The sequence below is a fragment of the Apaloderma vittatum genome, unplaced genomic scaffold (assembly GCF_000703405.1).
Source record: "Apaloderma vittatum isolate BGI_N311 unplaced genomic scaffold, ASM70340v1 scaffold25191, whole genome shotgun sequence".
NCBI classification, from domain to species: Eukaryota; Metazoa; Chordata; class Aves; order Trogoniformes; family Trogonidae; genus Apaloderma; species Apaloderma vittatum.
Genome location: NW_009701454.1, coordinates 8913 through 21207, shown reverse-complemented (window position 1 = coordinate 21207; position 12295 = coordinate 8913). Strand labels below are relative to the sequence as shown.

Below are 12295 nucleotides of genomic sequence, written 5' to 3'. Positions count from 1 at the left end.
ATGGTCCTTCCAAACTCCACCTGCAAAATAAACACGGGCCAGCTCCTCCCCTTCTGGGCTGTTGGACCCTGCCCTGCTCTGCGTTTAGCGCTTGGATTCCCATTTTGAGCGTGAGAATGATCCCACGATCTAAAACTCTTTATCAGCCACCGCTTGACTCTTTCTCAATTAGAAGATACGGGAAATTGGGGTGGTCCTTCGCTCCATTTTCTTCTGAGCTACAGTAAACTCCGTTTTCAGGTGGCTTTCTAAAAGATTTCTTCTCACTACTTGCTTTTGAACGGCGATGGAGTTACGGTAACGGTGTTGATAGCAAAAACCTGCCCAAGTTAATTCTACATGAATGGAGCCGTGCGCTTCACCTGGAGCAATTGTTTTCGTTTTACAAAAGAAGATACCGCTACCTTTATGTGAAAAGTAACTATGTCCAGGGTGAGGCTCCGTGAGACCTGGAGATAGATAGAAGGAGGAGGATTCTTTTCTGTATAATTCGGGCACTCGCTTCTAAAGCATTTGAAAGTTGAGTTTAAACCCGAAGAAAATGGGTTTGGGAGTCTAGTACACGTCGCAAAGCCCTCAGCCATAAACTCTCTCTGGACAGTAGTATTTTCTTGCTCTTAGCTGCAGGTGCTTGCAGAAAGGTGCTTAAGCACTGCTCCTGCATCTCGCTGCTGGTGGCCGCGAGTGGCTCTGCGCTCAGCCCGAGCACCCCTTCCTCAGGTTGGAGAGCCCCAGAGTCCGTATGACGGCTCCGAAGGCTTCTGTGAGGTAGTGACTTCCATAGTCCTTCGGCTTGTTGCCAGCACTGCTGCTCGTGGTGCATCGCTGTCTTCTTTCACATAAAACCTGCAGACTATATGTGTTTTATTGTAAATTTTTTTTTAATAATCTCGTCAATGCTTCATTATAACTGTTGGCGGTGCCAGGAGTGGCTGCATTTCTGCATCTTTCTAACTGGGTCCCCTCTGCCCTGAGAGGACAAATGGAATGAAATGCTCGGGTGCGGCGGCGAGGGCTGCTCGTGTTTCCTAAATATTGAAGCAGTCGACTAGCCCACGTTCTGGGTGTTCCCCTGGTTACCAGATCAGTTAGAAACACCTTTTAATACCGCAAGTGAAATCTCAGATATCTGAGGATGATACAAACCGGTGCTAGTCCAACGCGTTGCCTGGATTTATACCCTGGCTCGCACTTAATATTGAACCCGTGGGCTTTCAGTGAGAGGAACTGTTGGGTTTTATTACTGCAGAAGACAAGACAGTAACTCCTTGTAATTATCCTGTCTCTAGCCAATATTTTTTTTTCCATACTCTTTTCTAATATTAGTTTGATCTGCAGGGAATTTATTTCTGAAACTGCTGGAAAGGTATCTTTTTCATGATACTCTGTACAAAGTCCTCAAGTTGCACGCTTAAAAATGCCGACCAGCTTCTGGGCTTCTGGGCCATTTTGATGAGTGGCCAAATAAATGTTAAATATATGTTAAAAAAAACTGGAGCTCCACTTATCTTTAACCTCCAGACGGATTTTTGCTCCTGAAATTGCTAGCCTGGTTTAAAGAGGGGCAGGGGGGAAGCTCTTCTTCAAAGCTCTCTATAGATATTTATTGTTTGGGTTTTTGTGTGGTTTTTTTTTCTCCTCCACTCTTCCTTTTCCTGGATGCTTTATCATCTCTTGAGATCTACCTTTCTGCCTTTGGAAGAGTACAGTTCATATTTACCCTCTAGTTATACCTTAACTGTCAGAACTGCCCCGGGCTGGTGCAGGGTTTACAAACTGCCTGGTCACGTTTTGTGACTGCGTAGTTCTTGCTTGTACCGTGGATGGGGAGGCTGAGAACCGGGGCAGCAGCGAGGCGATGGCAGCAGGCGAGAAGGTGGGTGTTGCTGTCCCCCAGGACGTAGCTGTGACGGGATGCCTGGTGACTTGAGGTGGACTCGCTCTAGAGCTTGAGTTAAGGTCCCTCTGTTGTGGTGTTCCCTTGCAAGAGATTTCTTTTTTTTGTTTTGCATCAGCCTCAGGGTCTTGACTTTCCTCTTTCAATCATGTTACTGGTTTACTGGGTTTCACCTTGTTTGCGTGCAGCGGTAAGTTGGCAGCAGCTGGGCTGTGTCCAGCAGGTGGGACAAACCCTCGCGAGAAAAGCCCACGAGCACCGTGAGGAGAGCTGGCAGCAAGGCGTTTCTGCCTCAGGTGCTTTGTCCTCCTAGAGGATACATCCGAACTTTCGGCAGCTCCTCAGCTCGAAGCTGCAGCTGGAGAAACGTGAGATCCAGTTTCTTATCTCGATGGGCCGAGCACAAAGCTCACGTTGCCTGGCATCGCTCCTGCTGCTCTGGTCCCTCGCCCTGCCCTGCCCGGGGTGGCTGCCGAGGGAGCTTGGTTCTCTTGCACGTGCCTGATTTTTAAGGTTCCCATGGAAAGCAGCTGGTAAGGAATGTTGATAGTCTGCACGGAATGGTTTGGGTTGGAAGGGACCTTAACGATCATCTCGTTCCAACCCCCTGGCCATGGGCAGGGACACTTCCCACCAGCGCAGGTTGCTCAAAGCCCCGTCCAACCTGGCCTTGGATGCTTCCAGGGAGGGAACGAGACACAGGGGCTGGTTTGGGACAGCCCTGTGAGCGATGGCCTTTTCGAAGGTGCCAGCGCAGTCAGTCGCATCCCAGATTCACGTTACAACCCTGTGTAGACCTTAGTGCCGGGTTTGCTGTGACAAAGAGAACAGGCAGCAAAACCAGCCACGTGCCCTTCGTTACCAGCTTCTATTCATCCTCTAGATCTTGCTCTGTTGGTGCTACCAAAGCTTCCCTGGCTGGTTGTACCCGGTATCCCGAGTGGCTGGTGGGGGGTGGGGGGGGGGGCCGTGGGGGGTTTTTGGCGGGGCCGGTGGCGGTGCGAGGGGCCGCACCGGGACCCCCAGTCGTTAGCACCGATGCTGAGGTGCTTCGTGACTCAGCACGTCCCCGCTCGCAGCCCGAGTCATCTTTCTGGAGGCTGCTGGACCTCATAACGAGGAGCTGTCAGGCCCCTCAGATTAATTTCCAGTACTTGGAGGTGAGCCACTTGCTGTTTTATAGCTCTGCTGAATGTCTTGGGCCATTAGTTCAGATATCAACCAGAAGAATAAAAGCTCATCTGCTGTCATTTTTATTTATTTATTTATTTCCTTTGAGTCTCTGGAGAACAGAGGTAGGTTTATTGGGCGAGGAGCCAGAGAATATCTGTTTTCCCTGGAAAATTCCTTCAAACAGCCAGGTCTCTTGCTTTACCTCATGTGTATTCCCTGCAGGGAGTATTTATTGGTCACCTGGGCAATTTACTTGCTATGGCAAGGGAATCCGGGGTCTGGGATGTGCCGGTAGTGTTGTCTAAACCATGAGATTTTTATGTAAAACAGCTATTCAAGTTCCTGCATCGTAGGACAGTGTAGTTCGCACCCGTAACATTTTTTCTAAGGTAAACTACTAATGGTCTATATTTGACTTGAATCCTAGCACTGTCTGCTGGGGAAAACAGTTGCTTCTCCCTGTACTGGTTATAACAGATGACAAATCAAAATAAATAATAGTTTAGTTGTCTGAAAATGGCAAGATCTTTTCTGACATGGAAGATTCTGTGATCCAACAGTTCCCTGGATGTTTGGCCATTCTCACGGGCTCCCGTTGAGGAGCTCCCATCAGCCGGTTGCTCCTCAGACCTGGCGTGCTGGGTGCAAAGCGAGTTGAGGGGCTTCCCACTCATCCTCCTCCGGATCTCTGGAGAGCAGCCGTGCAGGTCCTGGTGACGCTCTGACTCATGCGTTTTGGCAGGAAGACAAAAGCAAGAGGTGGTGGTGCTCGCCGGGAGCTGGCGCGTGGGCAGGGTGGCCGTCTGAAGCTGTGCCGTGTGACGCATCCTCTTTCTACCCAAAAAAACATTTTTAGCAACGCGCAGCCTTTAGAGAAATGAAACGCAGTCGAGTTTCAGAGGAGTTTGATCTCTGCTTTGAAGCTGGAGTCTCCATCCTTCTGAACTGTCTGTAATTTACTTTCTCTGGCCCTGAACTCGTGGTTTTTCCTCCCTGTGTCCGCAGACATCACAGCTCCTTAAATCCTCAGATGCTTTCAGGCGTAGGCTCCATAGTGCACCTCGTAAAATTGCGATCTAATTTTTGCAAATTAAAAAGCAATTAAGCGAACCTGTTCTTCCACTGTAAATCAGAGGGGAAGGAAGCCTTTTCCTTCTGCCCTTCGCTCTCCTGCCTCTCTCTCTCACCTGGCTGTTTCCTTCTTGCACAAACCAGGTGGGATGCTGAAGCTCAAAAGAACCTCACTCACCATGAGGCCACTGCATGGAGAAGATCAGCCAGTCTTGCCATTTGACTAGCAAAATCTCCAAAGCATGTGAGCTGGTAGGTTTAGAGGTTGGACTAGACAACCTTTAAAGGTCGCTTCCAACCCAAACGAATCTGTGTTCTGATGAATCGTGGATGTCAACTCCCCAGGCATCTGTTAAGAAAGGAATGTATGAAGTTGGATGGCCTGTGGGTTTGAGTGCCACAAAGAGTGTCTTTTGATGGGGAACGATGAGTGCAGGGGGCTCTTCAGAATAGATTTTGTAGCCATGTGGAAGAACCTAGCTGGGAACGTAGGTGCGAGAGGCACGCTGCCTGTCGGATGAATTTGGGAGAGGCTGGAGGACAAAACCAGAAATCAGATAGTCCTGTCAAACTGAAGGTGTGGATGGAAATTGACTTCTCTTCCATAGGTGCGGATACCTGTTGAACAAGCAGGTGTAATAAATAACTGCACAACAGAAGACAGTAGGTTTGGTCGGGCTTTCATGGAGGGGGAAAAAAGCGGTTGGGGGAGATCACCGGCTGAGCACGGTTCGGTGGCGGCACGCTGCTCTGAAAACAGCCTGCAAAACGCCTGAAATCGGGCAGGGCTCTTCCTTCAGCCTTCCCGTGTCACGTCTGATCTTCAGGCACTGTGATTCAAGACAGTGCCGTGTCTGGAAAATGCTAGATATCTTCTGGAAGAAAGGAGGGCTGCTTACCACGCTCCAGGGGCAACGTGCAAAGATACAACCTGAAATACTCGGCCTGCCTTCCCCAGCACTAATCGCAGCGGGAGGGAAAGTAATCTGAAGATTAAAAAAGTCTTCAGGAGTAAACTGAGGTGTCTTACCTGCATCCTGGACCCGTCCTAGCTGCGACAACAACCCTGGGTAAACCTGGGTAGCTGGTGCCAACTGCCTGCATCGCGTTCTGGAGAGGGTAAAAAAGAGAATTACCTGGTTAAAAGGGCTTGAGGTGAGAAGCTGCGCTTTTTCCCCACTGGGGAAATTGTCTGATTTATATTGTCTCTGCATAAGTGAGAGTTTTTAACTTTTTCTCGTGGCTTCTCTAACTTTTGTGCCTTTTTTTTTTGTTGTTTCCCCCACCCCTCCCCAGCATTAAAAAACCCTGAAGTGAGAACTATCCCAACGCATTGACCAGAGGCTTCGGGAGGGAAATTGCGGCTCTTCCGCGAGTCAGTCCTGTTGGAAGGGAAGCGAGGGACCTCGAGAGCTTTTAATTAAACCGTGCACGTCTTCTGAAAGATCCGAAGTAATTGGGAGCTGAGAACAAAACGTTGGTTAAGGGTGTCTCTGGGTCAGACGGTGAGCTTGAGCAGGCTGATGCTGCGAGGCTTTTCTCTAGAGACAGGGCAGGGAGAGCCGGAGCCTGTTCAGCTCGGAGATCCTACGAGAATTGGAAGGAGCGGTATCTTTAGCTTTTTTAGCTCTTTTCTGGGCTAGCGCTTCAGGCGAGTAGTTAATTCAACGCTGGTGTGAGTCTCTTGGAATCTGAGCAGCTCAGCTTTTTCAAAATAGATATATAGTTGGCAAAAGGAGTCATTTGTGTGAAATTACCCGTCTTCCGTGCCTGCGAGCATCGCGGCTCGTTGCGCCTTGCTGCTGAAATGTTCTGAAAACCCCCTGACTTTCTCTACAGCCTTAATTACCGCTCGTTAAAACCTCTCTGATCCAGACCGAATAACGCTGGAGATGGATGGATGGAGGAGCTGGCTCGCTGGAAGTGCTCCAGAGATTGGGGGAAAGCATCGGGTCACTTGGGTACATGAAAAATAACCAAGTCTAAAGATCAGGGTTATTTAGAAGCAGAGATTGAATAAGCTTCAGGGAGCGTTAGGAGATGCTAAAGGTTCACACGAATAATTGCAAAGGTGGCGTGATCTGTTCGTCCTCTGTCTCACAGGTTGGACATTAAAACAAAAAAGGAACCCAAACAAGTGAAGGGTGATTTCTGATAGAAAAGGAGAAAGAACATTTTAGTAAATCACACGGAAGGACTTGGCCATGCCTTCTGCCTGGGAATAACTCCGGATTTCCTTTAGCACCAGGAAAATTATTGGGTTTTTTTTTCCCCTCCCCACAAACCGGATTTCTGAAATGAGAAAGTTTAATCCCTCATCCTGCGAGGTTCCGGGGGGATTCTAACGGCTTTTACGAAAAATCCCATGTCCGTCCCCAGACTCCTCAGATATTATTTTGCGCTTTCTCCCCAGCACGTAGGATGGGATCAGTTGCACAGTCTACTCCAAGCGTAGTAGCTTTTCTCTTGGAAGAGTTTTAGGAGCTTGTGTCAAAGCTGTATCTTAATTTAGCGTGTCTACCTGGGAACCTTCATGATCTCATCTTTAGCAAGTTCTCTCATCCCATATTTGTGTAGCCAGCTTCCATGGTTCGTTGTATTTTTTTCTTCCTGGGGAGATGGGGAAGAGACCAGATTGGCTCCCTTGCCTCCTGCCCCCAAACTGAAAATCCTCTATTTAAATATTTTTGGGGTTTTTTTTCTTTCTTTTCTTTTTTCTGAAGTGTACAGGTGTTTACATAAAATACCTTAAATGTTCATTCTAATTTGCCAATTCACTAAAGCTTTCTAAAATCCTCTCGTTTCCAGGGTTGCACGCAGAAGTACGTTGTGAAGAACTACTTCTACTACTACTTGTTCAAGTTTTCAGCTGCTTTGGGCGAAGAGATCTTTTATATCACTTTCCTGCCGTTTATCTACTGGAACTTAGATCACTCCGTGTCGAGAAGGATGATCATCGTTTGGTCTGTAAGTATTTCTGTGACCGATTTAAATGTGTGGTTGTGAATTCTCTAACGGGAGCAAATGGGTGTTTGAGAACAACCCTTCAAATGAGCAAAAATCTCTTCAAACAAGAAAAAAAATAACATTATGTATGCGTGCACCTCATGTTTGGGAAGCAGAGGCATTCGACACGGAGAAAGGAGACAAGAGCTGGCGCAGGGTGTCTGCTCGTCTCTGTTTACATCTTGAACTGACTTATTTTTTCAGCCCGATCGCTGTTTTGAGCTGGTTGCAGTAAGGGCAGAACGGGTGGGAAGACGCTTCCTTTCCCGACGCGTCGTGATATTTTAAGGAACGTTTTTCTGCGCTTTAGGAAATCTTTCTCTTAGCCTTGATTTCTTCTGCGTAACCTCTTCAGGTTAGTCCTGGCTTGGCCGCAATTAGTAGAAACCTAATAGGAAGGGGATGTGCAAGCTGCGTTGGGATAAACGGGTTTCTGCACTCGCTCGAGGGGGGGAGAAAATATCAGATTATTCTCTGTTCAAGGCTAACACAACACCTAAAAGCATTTATTTTGTTACTACAAAAGCATCCTCAAATTAACTGGCATCAGAAATAAAATAAAAAACCCCCAACTATCTGAATAAAAGAAAAAATATCTGAAATGCACCCAGTCTCGGACAGAAGGCAGCAGTTGTTCCGTGCCAGTAACCCCCAGTGTGTACGTTTTTACAGAGAGAACCTGATAAAAGAACTTGCAGTTGAAGTACAGAGGTAGGTGGACACGGTATAATTAGAGCTGGGTTTTGGCCAGGAGTACACCTACTGCTTCTGGAACCGGGCCATGGATGATGATAACTGGTAGTCGCTGCCTCCTGGGCTGCATGTTGCTCAAAAAAATAAAAGAGTCTTTGGAGCTTCTCGCCCGCCTTCCTGCAGACTGTCAAGAGACCACCTGAGTCCTGGCCAGATCGCGACTGGTTTAATTAGAATATTCAAACATGCAATATTCGGATTATTCATATTATTTTTTTCCAGGGAGGAGGTTGTGGAGTTGTGTTTTTATACTGAAAAGGGGAAAAGGAGAAGCCGTTTTAAATGCACGGACTGTGCCCATCGGAAGTTTCAAAACCGTTTTTAGCTCTATGTAATGGTGAAATGGCTAAAAATGTCCGTGCAGCTGTTGTGTTCACGTGATGGCCAGCTTGGCAGGGTGGCTTGATCTGCGGGGGCATAAACCTGTGAGTGTCTGATGGAGTTGGCGTCCCAGGATGGATCAGAGGGAAACAAAATCATTTAAAAACTAGAATTAAAGCAGTGTTTGTGCTGTTTACAAGGCCTTGCTGCCTTCTTTTCCATAAGAGTTTGAAGCCTGCAGCAGGGCGATGAGGGCGCAGGCTATTTTCTGAGCAGAGACTGCAAGCTCGGACAAGTCCCTAAAAAACAAAATAAAATAAAAAATGAAATTGGAGAGAGCAGGGAGCTGGCTGTGAGCACCAAACAGAAGTAGAGTCACAGGGAGAGACGTGGTGGTGAGACTGCAAGCTCGGACAAGTCCCTAAAAAAAAAAATAAATAAAAAATGAAGTTGGAGAGAGCAGGGAGCTGGCTGTGAGCAGCAAACAGAAGTAGAGTCACAGGGAGAGACATGGTGGCGAAGAAGCTGAAGTGAAGCCAAAGGTTGTGAAATAGCCCTGGGAGGGCAAAGGGCGGTAAGGAAAAATTAGGGTGAGGGTTTCTGTCGGTGGAGGAGGCGGTTGGTGCCCTGGGAGGTCTTCTCCCGTCCCAGCTGCCCAAAACGATCTTGCAGTTGAGCTGGACGGCTCAGGGCACTGCTGTTCTCCAGGTGTTTTGAGGGCTTAAAGCAACATGTTGGGCTTCCGAGGTGCCATCCCTCCCCGGATTCTTCGTGTGTGTGGAGGCTTTGCCCTGCGCTTCGCGGCTGGACAGGGGAAATAACAGCCTGAAACCTCCGAGCAAGGCGCTGGGTCGGTGCCCAAGGTTTCTTTGCTTCCCTTCTCCAGCAATTTGAAACAAAAGCTGCGCAGACGAGGCTTTGACACCCGTGATTTTTTTTTTTTTTCCCCCCTGCTTCAACCAGGAAGCGCAGAGTTGAAAAATAACTTCCCAGGAACCAGCCCCCTAATAAACATACTTTAAATTTACTGCTCAAGAGGTGAAAGCTCAGTGTGTGGTTTTTTAATCTCTGCGCCCTTTCAGGGTTGAAAGCTTTATTTTGACGTGGAGGAGAATAGTTCTGGTTTCTGCTTGCCATTCAGCATGCTTGGAAATTTTAGTTGTCCTTGTTATTTCTTTTTTTTTTTTCAGGGTGCAAGGCAGGGTTTGGGTGGCCAGTGGGTGGGGGCATCCGCAAGGTTTGAGAAGGTCCTGGGTCTGAATACAATTCAGCATCAGGTCTTGCTTTTCAGAAGGGGTTTCCAAAGGCTGTCAGCATTTCGTCACTTGGGAAATGACCCTGAACTCGGCTCTTAGGGCAATTGGGGATTTAAAAACCAGCTTGAATTTACCTGCACTGGTGATGCCTGCACAGCCGCGACCAAATCCCTGGGTGCTGCTGTGAAAACGTGCTTTGCAGCAAACTTGGGGTTTATTGGTCCTCGTGTAGGTTTGGGGGTTTTTGTGAGTTTTTGTGCTTTTCTGCAGCATTTCACCCAAATAAGGTTGCTCCAAAAGTCAAACTTCTCCAAGCGGCGCACGTCGAGCTGCGTGAGAGCGTCCATCCAGAGCACAAAAAGAAACGATCTGTCAGAGAAAATGCCACGTGCAAGGTGATTTGATGTTGACTGAGGCTTTGGCACGTGCTGGTCGTGTGTTCCACCCGTAACCGAGACCGGCTGGGAATGGCTGAAGATGCGGCTTAAATTGGAAACCTTTGGGCGCTTCCCTAGGGCTACAGGGTGTGAGTTCCCCAGTTTTAATTGTTCCGTGATGAACCAGGTCAATGTGACTGTAGTTTTTCCTTCTCTGAGGCTCTGGGCCCAGATTGATCTTACTTAGACCCATCTCAACCTGGCCAGCTACCGTACCGAGGGGCTCAGCCGCAGCTACCACCTGTTGCAGTGTTTGTCTGCTCGCTGGAGCATCAGCTGGGGGATGCTGAGAGACTGGGTGCTCGGTTTAATTCCCACACGGTGCATCAAAGCCCCTGAGTCTTTGCTTCTGCTTGACTGATCTGCAAACACCAGTTTATTAATAGCGCATCCTCATTTTGCTTTTCTCCCCCCCGCCCCAATCTTCCCAGCGTTAGGTGCTCCGTCACACGGCGATAAAAACAAAATGCGTCGTCGCCTTCCGACTGTAAATTCCCTTTCTGACAAATGCTGGCGCAGGGCAGGGCTTCCAGAGCCAGGCGTGTTGAATTCCTGGTTCTCCTTCGGAGCCAAACCAGCAGCTTCCAAGTCAGGCTGCCGAGTCTCGGGGAAGAAGTCGCCGATGCTATCTGACCCCGTGTGCCTCCTCTGGAATTTCATCTCGTCCTCTTAATGGATCAATAGCGCAGGCAGGAGAGCTGCAAAATCAGCGGCTGGAAATAAATACCTTCTGGTTTGCCTTCGTTAGCTGAAATAGTAGAGTCCCACAAAGACTTGCTCTTCCTCTAAAGGTCGCCTGGTGACCTGCAGCGAGCAGGGACGTCGTCAGGTCGCCCAGCGCCACGTCCAGCCCCACGGGGAGCGTTTGCAGGGCTGGGGGCTGGTGCCTCGGTTTTCATTCCTCGGTGTCGGCTGCAGCGAGATCTGTTAAAACACAACGATAGGTGCGTCTTGTTTAATCCAGCGCGGAGCCCCTGGTGAGCATCTTTCTGGAGATGGACGAGTCTCGGCTAAATTCCTGTTTCTGTGCAGCCGTCTTCTCCCGCTGCTCGTGCCCTGCACGATCCGTCGTGGCTTCGGCTTCGTCGTTTCAGCACGGGGAAGGTCTCCAGGCTCAGAGAAATTCCCCGTGCAGAGACAGAGGTCCTTATTAATGTGCAAATCTAAATGATTTCTGCGGAAGAAGTCCGTGAGCCGTTTCCCACCAGAACTGCAGAAAATCTGCCTCGCCTGGGCAGCGTGGAAGGCAGCCTGCACTAGAAATAAACCCAGAGTGCCCTCGAGAGCTGTGCTACGGAGCTCTCGGTAGGCAGAAAAGGGCAGCATTTATGGTTCTCAGAGTTTATTACAGGGGTTTTCTCACCTCCTGGGTTGGAAAAAAGCTGGTTACAAGGCTTTCAGGCTGTTTGCTTTTTTTTTTTCCTGGGGCTGCTGGAGAGAAAAAACAAATTGATGGAGGAATAAAGTCAGGAAATAATGAAATTCAGATACATCCTGCGATGAAATACACTGCTGTAGGTGTGTTTCTGCAAAAAACCCCCAACTTATCACGTGGTGACGGCAGCTGGGGTGACCTCCTACTTTTTTTTTTTTAATTATTACTTGTTAATTTTTTCCATTCTGTTTGTGGCTGAGCCCTGGATGTTGGCACCCAGTACCCTCGTGGGAGCATCAGCCTCTGCGATGCTGAGCTGGACCCAGGAGGGCAGATCTTTTGGGGCTGGGGCGCTGAATTTAAGGTGGGTGGGAGGGATGTTTTACCGCACCCACAACAGCTGCTTCTGCCGAACAAGCCAGGATATTGTGTGTAAAACCACGAGCGCAGCGCCCAGATAAGCTCAAGGCAACGGTCTGGGGCTTCAGAGATCAGGGATTAATCCGAATGTATCCTTGGACTCTGTATTTTCTGGAGGTTGTCTCTCCTCTCGTTACTTTATGAGATATTTTTTTTAAAAAAAAAAAAAAATAGAAGGGTGGGAATTTAATCTGGGATGCTGCGAAGGAAGGTGCAGTGAGGATGCCGGGTGTTTTCCCTTGCCCGTACCCCCTCCAGCATCCAGGCTGCTGTTGGCCGCCGCAGGAGCCCGCAGCCCTCGGTGCTGGGCTGAGTCACCTCCCTCTCTGCCCTGCTCTTACCTGCTCCTGCTAATGACGCCTCTGCGCGGGGAAGTCCTTATTACAGGGAGAGACTGCTGATAAACTGGCTCGTCCCACCTCGCCGCTCAGATCCTATCGCCAACCGTAGCCTCAACATTGGGTTTTGGGTTTTTTTTTTTATGTTCTGCTGGAGAGAGTAACTTTGCTTTCAACCCCAGAATTTAATCACCTTCCTGAGGTGTCCTTGCACGGCTTTGGGAGCTGGCGGCCTTAACCCACGCGGA

General features: G+C 48.8%; 1 protein-coding gene across 1 annotated transcript in view; it reads left to right on the top strand.

The window, feature by feature from the left end:
• Window positions 1-6949: 6949 nt before the first annotated feature.
• SGPP2 (sphingosine-1-phosphate phosphatase 2) overlaps window positions 6950-12295 on the top strand; it is a gene marked incomplete at both ends in the record, with an annotated part of 10979 nt that continues 5633 nt past the window's right edge. The window contains one exon of the mRNA XM_009879147.1: window positions 6950-7108. Within this exon, the coding sequence (XP_009877449.1) occupies window positions 6950-7108 (159 nt within the window). The remainder of the gene's footprint in view (window positions 7109-12295) is intronic.